General features: G+C 38.3%; 1 protein-coding gene and 1 long non-coding RNA gene across 4 annotated transcripts; one reads left to right on the forward strand and one right to left on the reverse strand.

Moving 5' to 3' along the window:
* Positions 1–662: 662 nt before the first annotated feature.
* Positions 663–5,252, forward strand: ATP5MJ (ATP synthase membrane subunit j). 2 transcript variants are annotated; one of them, XM_010395711.4, is made up of 4 exons: positions 663–765; positions 2,367–2,490; positions 4,160–4,180; positions 5,050–5,250. In XM_010395711.4, exons 2-4 carry the CDS (start codon positions 2,367–2,369, stop codon positions 5,073–5,075), a joined length of 171 nt encoding a protein of 56 aa, XP_010394013.1. In that variant the 5' UTR covers positions 663–765; the 3' UTR covers positions 5,076–5,250. The 2 variants fall into 2 exon arrangements, with proteins under 2 accessions (XP_010394013.1, XP_010394020.1); XM_010395718.4 differs by having other exon boundaries at positions 725–816; positions 5,050–5,252.
* A 494-nt stretch (positions 5,253–5,746) lies between these two features.
* LOC104686913 lies at positions 5,747–18,153 on the reverse strand. 2 transcript variants are annotated; one of them, XR_002043312.3, is made up of 3 exons: positions 17,461–18,153; positions 16,033–16,102; positions 5,747–13,309 (listed from the first exon to the last, which is right to left on the reverse strand). It is a non-coding gene; the product is annotated as an uncharacterized LOC104686913 (long non-coding RNA). The 2 variants fall into 2 exon arrangements; XR_002043311.3 differs by having other exon boundaries at positions 16,033–18,153.

Consider the following 18,153-nt stretch of genomic DNA (forward strand, 5'->3'; position numbering starts at 1 on the left):
AGGACTGAGGTGAAGATCTGCATTAGAAGAGCACTGTTAGCAGGTCGAGGGAGGTGATCCTGCCCCTCTGCTCAGGCTTGGAGAGGTGAATGTGGAGTTTTGTGTCCAGTTCTGTGCTCCTCAGTCCTAGAGGGACGTGGAGCTCCTGGAGCAAGTCCAGTGGAGGAAAACAGAGAATGACTGGGGGACTGGAGCATCTCTCTTATGAGAAAAGGCTGAGGGAGCTGGGCCTGTCCAGCCTCGAGAAGAGACTACTGAGAGGGGACCTCATCAGTATATATAGGTGTCTGAAGGGAGGGTGGCAAGAGGATGGAGCCAGGCTCTTCTCGGTGGTGCCAAGCAATAGAACAAGAGGCAACTGGTAGAAACTGATGCCCAGGAAGTTCCACCTGAACATGAGGAAGAACTTCACTGTGCAGTGACCATGCACTGGAACTGGTTGCCCAGAGAAGGTGTGGAGCCTCCCTCACTCGAGATATTCAAGAACTGTCTGGACACAATCCTGTGCCATGTGCTCTGGGATGACCCTGCCTGAGCAGGCAGGTTGGACCAGGTGCCTCACTGCGGTCCCTTCCCGCCGGACCTATTCCGCGATTCTGAAGGAAGCGGGGCCGGCACCGCCGCGGCGCGGAGATGCTCTGGTCCTCCGCGGCCATAGGGGGCGCTGCTGGCCCCGCTCGCCGCGCGTCCGTTCCCGGCGCACCGCGCGGCGGCAGCGGACCCGTCCCTTTTCCCGAGTGTGACCTTCGCCGCTCCCCTGGCACGGTGGGTCCGGGCCCGGCGAGCCCCGGCCGGGTCCTGGCGGGCACCGCTCGGGTGTGTCTCGGGTGGGGGCAGCGCTGGTTCAGGTGTGAAGGGAAGAAGGGAGAAAAGGAATGCGGCCCGTGGCGCTGGAACTTGGCCGTTACTCGCCCGACCCCGTGCAGCGGGTCGGGCCTCGGGCGGGCCGCAGGTGCCCCGGGCTGCGGGGGGCTTGTGGCGGGGAGGTCAAGGAGGCAGCAAATACAGCCTTGTTCCGGGTAGATTTCAGAAAAAAAAAAAAAACAGAACGACGTTGCGCCAGTGCAGGCCTTGGGGAAAAGTCTCTGCTGGGCTTTAGCACGGTGTTAAGTGGAAACAGCACTGTTTATTCCCTGTGTTTTGCAGCAGTGGGGAAATCTTGTTCTCCTGTTCTGTTCAATGTCCTTGTTTGTTAGTATGTCTTGATATTCTGCTATAGCAGAGTGACTGTTTGTAGTCTACCGTTCATTTGAAACTACAAACAGTGGAAATTTAGCTGAGCAGTGTCCTTAATAGTGTTGGTGAAAGCACAAAGGTGTTTCAGGAACTTTTGCCACAATAATAAATGATTGAAATGACTGTCCATAAACAGAGATAAATGTGGGTTTGTCCGTAATTACACATTAATTGCTTCAAAGTTGCGTTCATTCTTTAAGAAGAACCTACATTTTTCCAGTTGTTTTGACACTGGCTGCCCTTGTTCCTCTTCTCTTTGAGGCTTGCCAAACGATGCTTTACATTTGGTAACAGCAGACAAGCAAGGGAGCATTACCTCAGAGAAGTTTAACTCTGCTTTTCTTTCCTCGGTCTCTGGTTTACTGTACACTGTCTATATGTGTGCATAGCTCACTTTATTGGGTTGTAATAAGCATAAACAGTGACTGTTGGGTGAAGTGCTGTGCATAAGACAGTAGAACATGGGGCATCTCAGTGCAGTGTGGTGCAAATGTGAACTAACATTTATGGGAATTAGGATAAGCTTTATTTTAAAACCTGTAATTTTTCTCTTTGTCTAACAAAGCTACATGGAAAGGAAAAAAAACCACCAACACTGACAGGTTTCTTGCTCTTGGGGTGTATTTTGAAAGTCAAATAGTCACGATAAAGCATAAATTCATTAGCTTAACATCATTTATTTTGCTATTTTGAGTAGAAATTACCATGCTGGGAGAGACAGCTGCAAGGGAGGGAAGATAAATTGGTAGTGCAAGGAAGGAGCCTCTCTGGCTTACCTGGAATGAGACTTCCTCCTGAGGAAATCTAGAAACATTAAGAAAAAGCCGTCACTGATAGGCAGAGAGAAGTCTAGCTATTGCTGCTCTGTAAATGTTCTGTTGACTCATCTTTGAACCCCTTAATCAGCTGTAATTTTAATATTGGTTTTTTGTGTTAGCCCATAAATTGTAACTTTAACTCTGAATTTTCATTTCTTTGCCTTGGAATAAGTACTTTGGCATGCTTGGGGATTTTTTTTTTAACCTGTAAACTGCTGCTGATACGTATCAGGAGTGTATGTATGTTAAAAATCCAGCAGGTAAGAATACAGCTGCAAAACTTTACATGACAAAACTTCTTATAATTTTCAGATGGTGCAGGCCATGATTCCAAAGTCATGGAGACCCATGAAATTCTACTTCTCCACTGTTTATCAAGAAATATGGGTTGGTATAGCATTAACAAGTTATGCCTACTACAAGATTTCATATGGGGGTAAGTTACACATTATAGTCTTCATTAGCTGTTACCTTATAGATCAGGTTTATAGACGAGAATACCCCTAACAAAAATCAGTTGTTGAAGATACCTAGCAAATAAGAAATTAACACTCTTACTTAGGGCCAGGTCTTTGCTATAAAAATTTAGATGTTTTAAATGCTCATTGTAGAAGGTTCCACTATCAAAAATACTCAAATATCAGTGTAATTGTGCCTACATTATGAAGATCAGGTAATGTAGGAATTGATTTTTAAAATGCAGATCTAACTTACTTGCTCAAGATTTTGAAAATAAATAGTTTTTAAAAGGTTTTTTCACATGAACTTGTGAAAGTGTATTTTAGGATGATGGCACCTCAAAATGTGATCTACATCACTGAACATGAGAATATGTGTTACTGGGTGACACTGGATGACTTTCTCAGAGAAAGAAACAGAATATCTAATATAAAAATACTGAATTTGAATGGGCCAGGTCCCTTAAAGCAGAAGGGTGCAACAGTTTATGGTGTCTTAAAGGTCCTGTTTGTCAATTTAGGCTATGTTAAAAAAAATCCCAAGTCAAACCCTTTACTGACTGTCATGAAAAATGAAGTGTTTTAAGTTGTAGACAAAGTTTACAGAGAAAGGAACCCCTTGCTGTGGGAACAGCTGAGTGATACTACCTCAGCATTTCTGTAGCTTTGTCCAAATAATGTGTAGCATTCCAAAACTGATACACTGCACTTACAAGCTTAAGTAAATATAAGTAGTTGAGCTTAATGAGTATTAATGACTATTAAGTAAATATGAGTAGTTGAGGTAGAGAGGAAGGAAAAATTTAACTTTTGCTTTAACCTTTTATTTCATGGAGAGTTCAAAATGGACAGACTATTCCAAATTTGTGTTTGTGTCATGCTACTTTAATTCATGACTTAGACAAATGTCCTGGTGTCAGGTTTTGAAGGCCAAAAAAACTGGATAAATGGCAACTTGTATGCTAAGCTTTATTTGGAAGTAAAAATAGTTTTTATAGCTGTAGCCCTTTCTGCACTTGGGGAACAATTTTGCAAATAATGGAATAAATTAGGATAAATTAGATTGGAGGGGACCTCTTGAGCTCACCTGGTCCAAACCAGTGCTTAAAGCAGTTAGGTCAAAGTTACATCAGGTTGTTTATCACCTTATTCATAGTTTAAGTGAGTATTTCCAAAGATGGAGATTGTACACTCTCTTACACCTATTTTCATTACAAAGAATTTTATTTTTGATCACCGTAAATCAGTATTTTAGGTGAACAATTACAATGGGAATGTAAAATACAAAAGAAAATTTTAAAGCAAACATTTCACTTCAGTTTACATCCATATATTGTGTGTATATATATCCATATATTACGTAAAATAGTAACATTCTGTAGATATTTCTTTTGAATTGTAGTAGTAGTCTTGATGCTTATAATTTCTAAATGCATGGAGTCTTGGTTAATTAAAAACAAACAACTTTTGAAAATCAGTATAATGTTTACAGAGATGTACCATGGGAAGTATATGTTGTGCACTTACAATTTTTGTTTAAGCTAGTAATAATAAAAAACTAATTAAAATTTATCTATAAAAAGTAAACAGGAAAAATATTTTTAACTGTCATTGTTCAGCTTTTTTTTTTTTGCTTTTTTTTTTCAGGCAAAAAATCAGCAGGAAATAGTAAGTATTAGATATCTAATACCTTGGTGTAATTTTTAAATGAGTGCAGTAAAAATTAGCTCAGAATTATTTTACATTACATAAGTTTGGGCCTTAAGTTACAGATTTAGCAAATGTTTAAAGACTACTTCAAAATAAGTAATTTTGGTTGTATTGATGATTTTGTAAGCTAGAAACATCTGTGGATCTGCACATAAATTGTCTTTTGTGTAGGTTCTAGGAGTAGAATGGAAGTTTTATATCTTGACTGTGTGGGTGAGGAATTTTTTTAAATAATAGTAACAACCATTTAATGGAATTATTTAAATCAGCATACTTTCAAGAGTACCTGCTATTTTAGCTGTCAAGAAACTAGAAGGTATAAACTTGTGTTTTGGATTTGTATTTTTGTATCTTTATAAAGTAGTGTTCAGGTATTTATGGACAGTTTCTTCTGACGTCACACTGGAATTTACTTTTTTATGAACTGCTGTATCTCAGTTCACTTTTTGGACCATGAGAGAGAACCCATTTGCTCCCAGTTGAATTTGTACATGCAAACATTATTTGCATTTTGAAACGTGCAATTAGAGAAAATACTGCCTAGTAAGCTTAGAATAATAGTGTAAATAAACCTCAGTTATGGAAGAACCATAACAAAACCAAGGAAGAATGGGTGTTTGACTGTAATAGTGCTTTAAAACTTGCAAAAGAGGATTTTTAATATTTGCTAAGTTTACTTCCATATACATTCTGAGGTTATTGCTGTATTTGAATAGCCAATTCTTGTGCTCAGATGTAAGTACAGTTGTCAATTCTAGGACCTGCACTACATTCCTGAATTGATTTGCTCTACTGTTCCAACACTCTAAATTGTGTCTTTGTTTCAGAGTCCTCTGGTTCTGGCCATCATTAAAGATCTCTTCTCTTCTTGGAATATGAATTTGGTGGTTCCTCATCTCTACTGCAGATGAAGCAAGTTACAACCATAGGGAAATTAATGCTAGAACTGTACCTGATCCATCTGCTGTAATTGGAAAAAGAATAAATCCATTGAGCAAAAAGTAATTAAAGATGTTGAATATATGCTGGACTGCAGTGTTAACCTAATTTTTAGAATAAGTTCTACAGTTCTTCTAAGTACCATGTTAAACTTTTTCAACAGTACTTTAAAAGGGACCAAATCTTTATAACTTAACTTCTTCATAGAATTAGATTCCTTTTTTCCCCCTAATAATAGCTTTTTTGGCTATTTACTTTTAAAATGTCATTTAATAGGATGCCAAGTATGAGGACTTAATTCCCAGCTTTTTGTCAACTTGTGGTGCAGTAATCAAGGTACCAAAAATTATATCCCAAACCTTATGTTTTTTTAAAACGTTCTTAGTTCTGCAAGGTTTAAAAGCAAAGGTTTTATTGTTATGAAAACACCATGGAAAACATTTACAGATATTTTTTAAAAGTGCATTATTCACAATTATATTTTTTTGTTCTTCATATTCAATAGAGTTAAGGAATTATTCTGAAAGGCTTTTTCTTTAGTCACAAATTTTGCAAAGGAATAAGTAATAACATGCCCATATTGTATAAGAAAACTGGTATTACATGGACTTTTATTTGCCATTGGAGCTTACAAAAATATCAAAATTTAAAGGGAATAATGAAATCATGTACTGGCAGCACTTGGTATGAGCACAAACATTTACCTGACTTCAAAGAGTTTTCCTTTTTCCTGAAAATGTAGAAGTAATACATGTATTATTAGGATGGGTCATTAGTGGTTTTTGCAGATAGCTGTTAGAAAGATCTCTATAGCAAGTATATTTTGGGAACTGTAGGAATATATGCTATCTTACGAAGCTCAGTGTTCAGAACTACACATACTGAATTCTGTACCAAGGATACATAGTGTGTAAAACCGAACCTAGACTTCATGTCATGTTTTGTTTAAATGTAGCCTAATCTGCCTTTGAGAAGATTAAAAGGCTTAAGTCCTTTTAATGACTTAATGCTTACGTACATCTTTTTAACTATTTCACTGAAACATCTTAAATCTTTCAGCTTGATTAAAGTTTTGCTTTTCAATCTCCTGAATGCAGTATATGGCCATAGCTTAAATGTTTTGTATTTGAACATTCAGGAACTTGATAATCTTACCTGCTGATGGTAAACATTCCAAACACTGTTGCCTTTAATTTCTTCAAAATTTATGCTTAATAGCTGTACCTACTGAATAGACTAAAATTACCAGTCTTACTTCTCTGAAAGCTTTTTTTAAAGAAGGCAAGTATAGCATCACTGAATTTGAAAAGGTGACATCTGTCTTTCATGTATTTCTGCCATTTATTCCACCTTCCACAGTGTTCTTTGTTAAACCTTTCCTTGATATGTTTTAGCTGATTGTTGACTAATTTCTATATGGGTTTTTCTGTTTCCTCACTGCAGAAAAATGAATGAGAAATCGGAACTCACTACTTGATTTTTTTAAATAAAATCAAAAGCATCCGAAAGAAGGGAATAGAGAATAAAAACTAGAAGAAAATGGAACTTAAATGAACAGATATTAGGCCAGTGGTAATTACAGGGTGAGTGAGTTGTGGTATACTTAATAAGCAGTTCAGATTGAAAATTTATGCCAAGTAAGGAGCTAAAAGAGCATTTGTAATGCAAATTTATGATCATTAAGTTATAGTTCCTAAGATACCACACATACTTCAAATGACCTGCTTTAGCAATTTTCAATTACAGAGCTCAGGCAAACAGACCAGGAAAAAAACATTAATCACTGCAGGATTTGCTTCACCTTAGCCAGACCATTGGCACTGAGGTACATCAACATGCTCTTGTGATCTTCTGGGTTGGAAAGCAAGAAGAGCTTCTGCTGACCTGCCCTTGGAGCACACTTAACTGCACTTCTAGGTAAACTTAACCTATTTCAAGTCTTAACGCTTCTTTCCATCTGACTTGCTTGATTTTCTAGTAGGGAAAGAAAGTACATACAGGCAGCAGTGCGTGGGTTATAAAAATGACAGTTTTTACTGAAACAATGCCATATGCAACTGGTTCTTCATTGGTGCTTCTCAGTCAGGAATTTCTATGAAGGCTACAGAATATTCCCTCCTCTTTGATCCTTAACACAAATATCTACAAAAGATAGGGGAAGTAAGACTGGTGTTTATGTTTAAATAGATGTTTTGTTTTGGTTTTTTACTTGTAGCATACAGGAGGAGGAAATTCAGTCAGTGGCTTGATTCAAAAGTAGAAATCAACACACCCATAACATGTAACACCTGTAGTACTATCTATACTTCCTGCTCCTCTATGGTGAAGTAATGTAAAACACAATAGAGCAAAGCAAACCAAGGCATTGTAAGAGCCATTTCATATATACAGTGAGGTGTGGAAAGAGTAATCAATTTTCACTGCAGCACTAGCACCTGGAGCACAGCCCTAGGTAGATAAACATTTCAAGGAGTACCCACCCTTGAAGTGAATATTCTTATTGTAGAATATGTGCCTTTTTTTCTTTTATAGTAATTTAGCTAAGGTGATTTCTAAAGCCAACTTAAAAAGATTTTCTTGTTCCAGGTAAGTGTCTATACAGACAATATGCAGCTCCTGAACAGACCCATTTTCTATGCAGATGACTATGTAAGATCAGGACTTTAATCCATGGATGTAATATTCATCATGATTCACAACTAAACACTGGTGAGGGATATGCTTACTGCACATTGATGGATCATGTTGCTTCCCTTTAGCTGCTTCCTCTTTATATTGCTGACATTTCTAAAAGAGGATTACATTTAAAGTTTATGTAGTGAAATAGTTAAGCAACTGCATTTTTAATCTGTTGCCTGTGACAAGGCATCAGGAATGACAAAAGCTGTTTACTGCCTTTACCATGTTAGTAGAACAACAAACATCTTCAGGGGTTGAAGAGCCTCGTCCAATTACTGCAGCACCCTCTTGACTAAGTTTTGGTGTGGCACTGGTAATTGATTCTTTTTTTACTCAATACAGAACATGAAAGTTCAGCAGTAGGAAAGTGTATTAATAATGGCAATACTAATGCAAGATGTCTCTTTACAGTATGAATATTTCTGTATGTGCTGGGTCTTACTTATGACTGGGATTTCTCATTTTGGAGCTTGGGGATTTCTCGAACATTTCAAGTGCTGTCCTACAATTAGGAATCTCAGAGTTTCTCCTGCATGCTAATAAAGTATGATAGAATACGGGTGCAGCAAAATACAGTCAGAGCCAAGGAAACATTAGTCATAAGGCCCAACCTACTTAACCTCCTTAATGGCTAACTTGGAAAAAACCCAAATGTGTATTCATGTTAATTGGGAGGATGAGTAAAGCTGCAGGAAATGATCCAAAGTAACTAAAACAACTGAAGTAGTCGTCTGTTTATCTGAATCATGATAGCAATCCACTGTTTGTAGTACAAATGCCGATACAGAGCTGGTATGTGCATACATCTTGTACTTTGGAACAGTATCAGGTGCTTGTTAGACACAGGTGATTGTGTGTGACATCACCACCAGCTGCCTGAAATGAAACAGAGGAAATCAGTGTGAAACCTCTATTGTTTCATTCACGGAAATCTGTAAAGTTACTAGGAAGGAAAGAATAGTAAGATGGAGATTCCCTGAGGCATTAAATATGTTAGTTAACAATTCATTAAATGGAGGAACTAGAAGTGACAAGATAGTGCTTGAACGGCAAACTCTTCCAACTGCAATTCTATGACCTTTAGCAACTAACATTTAGCAGCTAATATTTTTAAGAACATAAAGCCACATGGCTGATTCGGTAATCTATTAAAAACTCGTAAATAAGACTGGCTTGTGTAGTCTACTCCACTGCTGCAGGCAAAGTACTTGGAAACAATTACTCTTTCCTAACTCAAAATGAACTGACCACCACAAGAATGGATGATTTGGACGTTTTAATTAAATTCTGCTAAGGGTGTTACGATGTGTTTAGTTGTGGTTTAACAGTATGAGTACTCTGGCAGCTACACCAGCTTGTAGAGTTTGCACTCTCACCACAGTGCCTTGCTCCTCACAGTTGTGCTGCTACAACTATTTGTGAATCAGATCAGGTGATTTTTCATAATTTTATGGGTTTTTCCCCCTCTAAAATAACAAAACAAGCACTTGTTGGGGTTTTTTTTTCCATTTGAATTTGGATCCATCTGATTCTGTTTACAGCAAAGCTGCTTTATAACTAGATTGTAGCACAACAGTTTGGGGGAGGGAGGGGGGTTTGCAGGAAAAGGGCAGAAGAATCAGAATTTCTATCTTTGCATTCACTCAGCCAAGTTCCCTAAGTCGTTGTGTCCCTTGTAATAAGGCAATACTAGTTTCCTCCTCATCCGCAGCTACGCACATGATCAAAGCACTGTCTCCCCTGCAAGAACTGTCATCGGTGTCAACAGTCGGAGCAATAAAAAGAATGCAGAACTCCACCCTGTATACAAATCAGGAATGACAGCTTGTGCTCCTGCAAAGGCAGAGCCTTGCTTCCTTCCTCTGGGACAGCACATCGCTTTCTTGAGTTTGTACTATCGTTTAATTAATTGGGACAAATGAACAAACAAATAGGGAACAGGGAGAACCACTGGATAATGACATCCTAATGCTCAATACTAGCAGGAAGAATACTTTTACTTATAAAGGATAAATTTAGTAGTGGTTCATCAAATTATATTGTTGGTTGTCATCAAATGAAAACATGCTTAATTATTATGACCTTCTAAAGGATCCTAAAGAAACGGTTTTTAAGTGATATGACCTTTAACTTTTATATCCATATCATGACAGTACCTTTAGTGATCTGCTGGGAGAGACAACAGAGATTTCTTCAGAGCTAATGAAGTGTGTTTGCTAGGAAATAATGGGGATTATGTGGGTGGTAGAACTAAGAGCAGTATACTGAATGAATCCCATCTGTGGTGACTGCTGCCTACACAGATTTTTTCTGCAGTATTAGTTGTAGTCTTCATTTCTTGTTTTAACCTGTTGTGTTTAGCATGCTTTTGATAATATTAAGAATTGCTGCAATTAAGGGGGAATTCTTTAGGTATGAAGTAGAAATTGTTGTGAGGTATTTCATATGGAATGCTATGTAAACAAGCAAAATGGCAACAACTGAACTGAAAAGAAGCAGAGTAGTAGGGGAGGAAAAAGGAGGGATTAATAAAGTGGACTAGAATGTGAACAGCCATTTGATAGAGGACCAAGAATACAGGGAGGGATACCTTTTTGGGGGGAGGTCTAACCAAAAGCACTTCCACTTTTATAATTAACTCTATTGTTTATTTTGTTTATATATATATGTTTCAAGCTATGCTTTTTTCAGTACTGTTACTGACTCTTCACTCTTGATGCTTCAGGTATACCCTTTAATTTAGTGCAGTTGTGCAAAGAAATAGCCTTGTTTAAATTCTCTTATACCGGACATTACAATTCTCTCCTTATACTCTGGATGTTGTATTCCACATATCACGTACAGCTTGAAAAGAAAATTCTTTTGGTCTCAGTTAGTATCTCTAGACACTTCCTTAAAATAATTAGCTAAAATTTAAATTGCATTTCTTTCAGTAAGCTAAGGATTTGAGTCATACTGATTTTAACAAAGGACCTGACTCTTGGTTTAAGTAAACACTGAGACATAACACTGTTCAGCATACTTTGATTTAGGTAATTCCTTTGGAATTAGAAAAGGCATCTTACAAAAAATATTTTTACTTTGCTTTCAAATTATGTATTCTTATTAATGCTAACTGTCACACCTCTTTTTAAATTAAGGCTAGTAAGTTAAACATGTACTCAGGCCTTTCTAGAAGGAAGAAAGACAGAAGGCAAGAAAAAAAAAGTTTCCCATAAGAATTGGAAGAAATAGAAAAAAGATTCCAGTACCTTGTGCTGTAGCTTGTCCATTTACAAAATAGAAATACTGGTTTTGAATTTGAGACATAAGCAGTAGTCAAACCTTTAAAGTAGCATCTAATCATCCCTCAGCAAGTAGGTTATTATTGGGTGTACTCCTCCATGATGAACACACTCCTTTCCAGCTTTTTAAATATTCTCAGGTTCAGCTGCATATTATGGTATCTTCTTTGAATAAGTCAACCTAAAATAGATTCTAAACACATACCAGTGATACATTTTCTACTGTCGCTATTTCTAGAGCTTTTCACTGAATCATTTTCAGTAAGGTTCCATCAATGCCCTACACAATTCATCTGCCTCTACTGTTGGCATTCTTCTGTTTATGTAGCTAAGAATTATAGTAAATCTTGTTGTAGGATCACAGTAGTAAAAACAAAAATTATTAAGAAATGTATTTCTGGAAGATTACAAAGCAGGGCACTTGGAGACAGAATCAACTTGTCTCATTAATGTTCCCTGAACTAGAACATTGTTGCTTTATGTGGAAAAGGAATATTTACAGAAACAGAAGGGATGAACCTTAAGCATCAATAAGGTACAAACCCATTATTTTCATAATATGCAAAAAACATCATTGCAAATATTAGAGTACATCTGCTGGTCAGATCACCCGAGTGCAGATGCTCTTCTATTAAAATACGCTACTAAAATAGTGTTTGTGACTTAAAAACTCGGATTCACAATAAATTGTATACACCTGTATAGAAGAAGACAGCCATGCTCTGACAATTTTTGGTAATCAAAAAGCCCCAAAAGTGACAATTTAAGGTGGTTTTTATATACACATATCTATATCTGTATCTCTGATTATATAAGTATATACATGAGAGAGTGCAGAAATGTTTTCCATAGGAGATGTATGTTAAATCAGAACCTGTTTCAAATCGGCAATGGTGTTTTATTTAAACAGAATCAATACTCTGTACTGTATTTTTGGAGGAGACTTACCTTGTGTATTCTAATCTGTAAAATCTGTGATGAGTACATACACAAAAAAAAAGGTAAATAATGTTATTTCCAGTAGTCTAGTCTTATTAATGTAGTTGTTTAAATACTAAGTATAAACAGATTAGGGTTTTTTTAAATACACATTTAATTTGGTTTATATTTTTTTCTCCTGCTCTACATGAGCATTCTTCTGCTCAGAGGCATGTTTTCCAGTCTAAGCCTCCTTTGCACATCACTTTGTCAGTAATTGCTAGAAAATACCTTTCAGTATATCCCAGATTTCAGAACTGAGCAGAAGACTTTCCCAATCTCCCCTTCCAAGCTGCAATCCTTCACCCATTACCAGGTACAACAGCACGAAGCATGAACTTCATTACATGATACCCCTTCATGTTTGTTCTTACTAGATCTATTTATCTCAAGAAAGGTAATTAAGAAAAGGACAAATTCTTGTAGGAGATGTACATTTCAGATCAGGAATTACTCCATTTGAATACTGCAGTAATACAAATCTAATATGAAAACAAACCTGCATCTGATACAGCAGTAAACATAAGAAAGGAGACTGGTTTCAATTATATTAAATAAATAGTTGGCCATCTAAAACAAGGGAATTGTGTGGTTAATAAAAAAGTTGAAGACTAACCACCCACCTTTTTTGCAACATGAGGGAAAAACTAGTCATATATCACAGACTTCTGCATGAGGCTTTTACTGAAAGTACTTGAGATCACTTCATACAGAAATTGTTAAAAACACTTAAGTACTTAACTCACTAAATCATGGGTGAGATACATGAAAACAATTTTAGTCTTACAGTAACAAATTAAATAGCTGGACTCAAAACATGACCCATCCATTTTCCCCTCATATTAACCAAGTGGTACACTCAAAACACAGTAGCACATAAATAAAAGAGGAGTAACGAGTGAAGGATTGACTGTCCCCTTCCTAATTAATGTTTCAACTAATAACCCATCATCTGGCCCATCTCAGATACTTGCACTCATCATAGGCATACAGAAAATTTTAAAAAGGATTTTTATCAAGAGAGCCCAAATGGCTATAAGGACTAAGTACAAGCAGAGAGAACTTCTCCCAGGATATTCAAGGTTTTGTTTTCTCCACCTTTTTGCATATAGTTAATGGCTTCATTGTTACAGGGGAGCAAATCAAGACTTTCCATCTCTTAAGGTGATGGCATGTCATCTGTCTTACAGGATTGTATCTTCTGTAGCTACAATATAAAACAATACCTTTTAGTGTAATAATTTTACAAGAGTGGATAGCAACACAGTCCCAATGTGACCACAGCATTTTCCACTAAGTACGTGCTTTTGCATCATGTGTATTGGATTAAGTGTACAATTTCTGTTATTGTTTAAAGAAATTACCTCTAATCCACCAAATGCAGGGCTGGAACACATGACATACCAGGCACCCAAATCCCAGGAAGTGCACACAGCTGTGCTACACACACATAATGCTTCACTCCTGCTTTAATTGTTACACTTCTCAGAATGATGCACCGAATGCTGGGCTATGGAAACTTCAGATCATGACTCACCTAGTCCAGCATACATTACTTTAGAATATTACAAGGCATCTTTCTCCTGTTCACGTGTCTTAAATACTGTATACCAAACAGACATCAAAGTGTTTCCTTTAGGTTATTATTTGTAGTTTATTTATCTCTGAACAGGTTTGGTGGGGTTTGAAATGCATTGACTGTATGTGAATTCAAGCATGGCAGCGTATGACTATTGTTCAGTACAAATACTTTATTGCTTAGGAAGTCAGCTTGATTCTGGAATGAAAGGCTACTTAAGGCCACAGTAACAAATTAATATACCTTTCCTTTAAATATACACTCTTACTTTACACTGTATTTCACTAAAGATTTTAGGCTTCTGGTGTGAAACTCCCCTTCAAACTAGGTCTTTTTGTTTGTATCACCTGTCACATAGCACTGCACTGTAGCCACATTAACTTCCTGGCAAGTTAGAAGTCCTTCTGTCATTCAGCTTCTTAAATTGCTCACCTACTCAGAGCCAGTTCCTCCTGCATTGCAGCAAATGCAAAATACAATTTTTGAAAGGAGAGTTGTATTCTGTAATAAAGTAACCCACTCATTCATTTAACAGAGACATCATTTTCTTTTAATACACACATACAACCCCAGTGCTCCTACCCATACTCTTAGAAATTTTATTCTGCCAGTTGTAAGGGAACCCATCTGAACTGTAGCCATCCAAAAGTCTGCTCCCTAATCAGAGCTAGCCATCCAGGCTCCATCTTAAATCAATACAGAGATAGGCACCTTCAAAGACCAAGAGATTTAGATAGTGGGATGAATATCTCGACGTGAATGAATTACCTGCAGAACTGCCTCTCTCCCCTCCCCGTCCCTATTTATCTGTAGAAGCAGCCTCAATAACTGATTGAAATGACACACCTAACTCCTACATTAGTAAAGCTGGATAAGATGGATCCCACCCTAAATGTTTGACCTCTGACACTGTTGCTGGCTATAAATAGCAGTATCTGTTACTTAAAATAATACCACGTGAAAAGAAAAAGTGTTACATTAATTCAAAATTATTTTCCTGTGACACCTCCAAAGCATGAAACCATTTTCCTATGCTCTAGAAAATCAACAAGTGAATGCAAAACTGGAGAACACTTGAATATCAGAAGGTAGGAAAGCTGATTTTCCTCCTTTCATCTATGCATAGAAAAGAAGTAGGAGAGATACAGACATACTAGTTTTTAAAATTTTAAAAACACCTACATTTGAAAATCTCACTAGAAGATACTTAGAAAACACAAGTAGGATTTGGAATTTCAGCAGGAGTGCTCCTGAAAATTTCATTACTCTCCCATCTGTATCTTTGGGAATCTCTGCTTGTCCTAAGAATAATAATGATCAAATAAGAGGCCTGGCAATTTATTAACAGCAGTTAAAACCCCCTTTTCCAATAAACCTAGGTTAAATACACACCATGTTTTGGTCATTTTTCTCTATGTACACATAAAGTCCAAGTGTTTTAACAAAACACTAAATGACATGTATTTCAGTTTATGTATTTCAGTCAAATTTCAGTTTCTTGGTAAATAAGACTTCTTCATGTCTCAAAAACTCACCATACCATGACCAATAAGCACTAATTCATTTTTTTGTATATATATTGTTAGTTGAATAAATGTCTATTAAGCTGTAGTGGTTTCATTTTGTAAAGTTAAATAGAATTGCTGGGTTTTTTTAAGAACCAAGAGGAGAATAAAAGATATTTGTATAACATATTTTAATACTTACACCAACAAATAAGCACAAACCCTTTCCTTTAGAAAGAGGTCAACAAAATTAGAACACCTTTCACAAAGGAAGTGGATTTGGAAGCACATAGTTTGGGTTTAGTACCTCAGGCTTTATCTGCTTCCATAACCAAATTCTCTTCCCTTATCTTCTTAGGCATTCCCCAAATCCTGGCTGCTTTCATGCAACCTCGGTTATCCAAGAAAGGCAACTAAAATGTAGATATCACTGGTCCCTTGGGCCAAGCACCATAATTTTGACAAAATTGGACCAGGCATTTGGTATGGAAATGCATGGGCAATGGGGAAAAAAAAATCTCCATTATGGTAAGTGACCATTTTTCTGCCCACAGTAGAGAGACTTCTGGTTTTAAGCTGGAATAAAAAAATGTTATAAAGGCTGCTTTGTCTCTTGACTGCTAAGAGAGTGGTTCCCAAAAAGATTTTTCTGTGGGAGAAGTGTTAAATAATTTCGCATGCTGCAGGTAGAATTTTAAGTCTTATACTTGGTAAATATTGGTGAATATTTTTTTTTTCCTCATTTCTATAGGAAAATGGAGATGGGAAGAGATGAGCCAAGTGGTGTTTTCAAAGGAAGCAGAAATAGGAGTAGGAGCAGACTTGCATATAAAGTACATACTCTACCTTTTGAAGACATTTCCTCCTGGCCTTCAGTATCCAGTCTGTCTGGTTGCTGCACTGGCTGAACCTTCATCTGCCAAAAGCAACACAGTGTCGACAAACTTTTATACTACAGGCCATTGTTCCAACAGAGGAGTTGCGTGGAGGAGTGTCTGCATCCCCAGCAATTGTCTACATCATATTCTCCCACATTTCATTTTGTAGGCATTCCTGCTGTTGCAGTGGAAAAGTAATAGTGGGATAATATTTACAGTATTTTGTTTTTTATTATTATTCACTGAATACAGGGGAAAGTTAGCTATTAAGTATACCTGAAAAAAAAAAAAAAAGAAAAAACCAGACCATCGTTCAATAATTGCTGGCAATGAAAATTAACCTGCTTAATGAGAAAGAGTAATTTTTATAGAACAAGTGTGACAAAAGGTGTACAATGCCCTTGTTAAAATTAGAATTTTAGAATTTCTAGTTTGTTAAAGTTAGAATTACTGTAAGTAGTAAGAGGACAAGTAAGTTTCTACTCACTGTCACTATTTTTGTTGAGTAAAGTTCAATGTGAATTTGATGAAGATAAATTACTCCCCCCTATTTTTTAAGATAGATGACTATGAGCATTTTAGAGCCCGTTTTATTCAGGTCAGTCTAATTTCAGGGTTAATATTCTGAGTAGATCTGGGAGTTCTCTATGGGGTTTGAAGTACCATAGTCTAACCTATTTCCAAAGCTCCATGTGTGAGCTGGAATCACAGTCTACAAGAACCTGAGGATGATACTATTGTGATTTACAAGTACTAATTTGAGTGCTACTTGCTGGCAAATAATGCTAAACTGACAAAGTACTATCTTGTGATGCTAATACATTTTCCTTGTAGGACCACTTCAATAAAAGAGGCAGAGGCTTTGACCTGTCACAAAGCTTACACCAGAGCCTGCAAATGCACTGAGAAGGATACACAGTGAAATCTCAAGCATGTATATATTAAGATAATTTACACAATTATCTGTTACAGAATCTTGCATGAATAGGTTATGCTTACCATACAGGCTCATACATTGAGATTATTATGCTATTATCACTTACCCTGAAAGACTTACACAAACATTATCTAAGCTCCTCAAAAACGTGCCAAGTTAACATTTTTTCCACTGCTAGCTGAGATCTGTCACGGTGTTCAGCAAATAAAGTAACAAAGACTGGAAACCAGCCATTTTCAGAAACAGTTGGAGCACTGGGTAGGTCCATGTATGCTGTAGATTAGGATTTAAGACTCACAGCAATATGAAATTTGTCTACATTGCATGTGTTGCAGTACTAACATATGGTGATGTTTTGACTTCTAGATGAGCTTGGCTTCTTCCAAGCTGTTAACTTTCATCTTGCTGTTGTAACTCTACAGAATGAGAGACCAGAAAATGAAGGAAACTGAACCTTACTTTCAAACACGAGACCAGATCTCATGAGTCTGACATCAGGACAAAAATACCTTCCCCTCCTGCTGCTAAACAGAGTTGCGTACATCAGACAGATTTCACAAGGAAGGAACGGTGGAAGGAAGGTGACGCTAAACATGACGCTATCCAAGGTGTATTTTGCTACACCAGGACAAGCCGTTGGGAAGCGACCTCAGCTCACAGGCACGGGAGACCACCGAGCTCCGTGCTTACCGCCCAGCTGCCCCCGCACGCCCACCGGGTCGCGGGCAGCTACAGCAGCGGGGCCGGCCCGGGCGGAGCCTCCCCGCATTCCCCGCACTCCGGGGGGTTGAGAGCGCCCGAGGCCGCTGCCCCTTCCTCCACCGCCCGGGCCCGGCGGCAATCGGCCCCGGGCAGCCCGCCCAGAGGAGGCGGCGCCCGCCGGGACCCGTCCCGGGGGCAGAGCGCCGGGAGGAGGAGGAGGAGGCCGCGATAGGGAAGAACCGCGGGGGCGAGCCTCACGCTCAGCACGGCGCTGGGGGAGCGAGAGGGTCCCAGCGGGGACGGGAGGCGGGCGCGGGTCCCGGCCCGGCCCGGCCCGGCCCGGCGGTCACGTGCGGCCCCGGAGCGCCTCCCCGCGCGGCCCCGCCCCGGCAAGGAGGGCGGTGGCGGGGGTTAACCCGTGGCGGGGCGGCGCGGGCGGAGCGGAGCAGA

This window comes from Corvus cornix, chromosome 5, assembly GCF_000738735.6.
Source record: "Corvus cornix cornix isolate S_Up_H32 chromosome 5, ASM73873v5, whole genome shotgun sequence".
NCBI classification, from domain to species: Eukaryota; Metazoa; Chordata; class Aves; order Passeriformes; family Corvidae; genus Corvus; species Corvus cornix.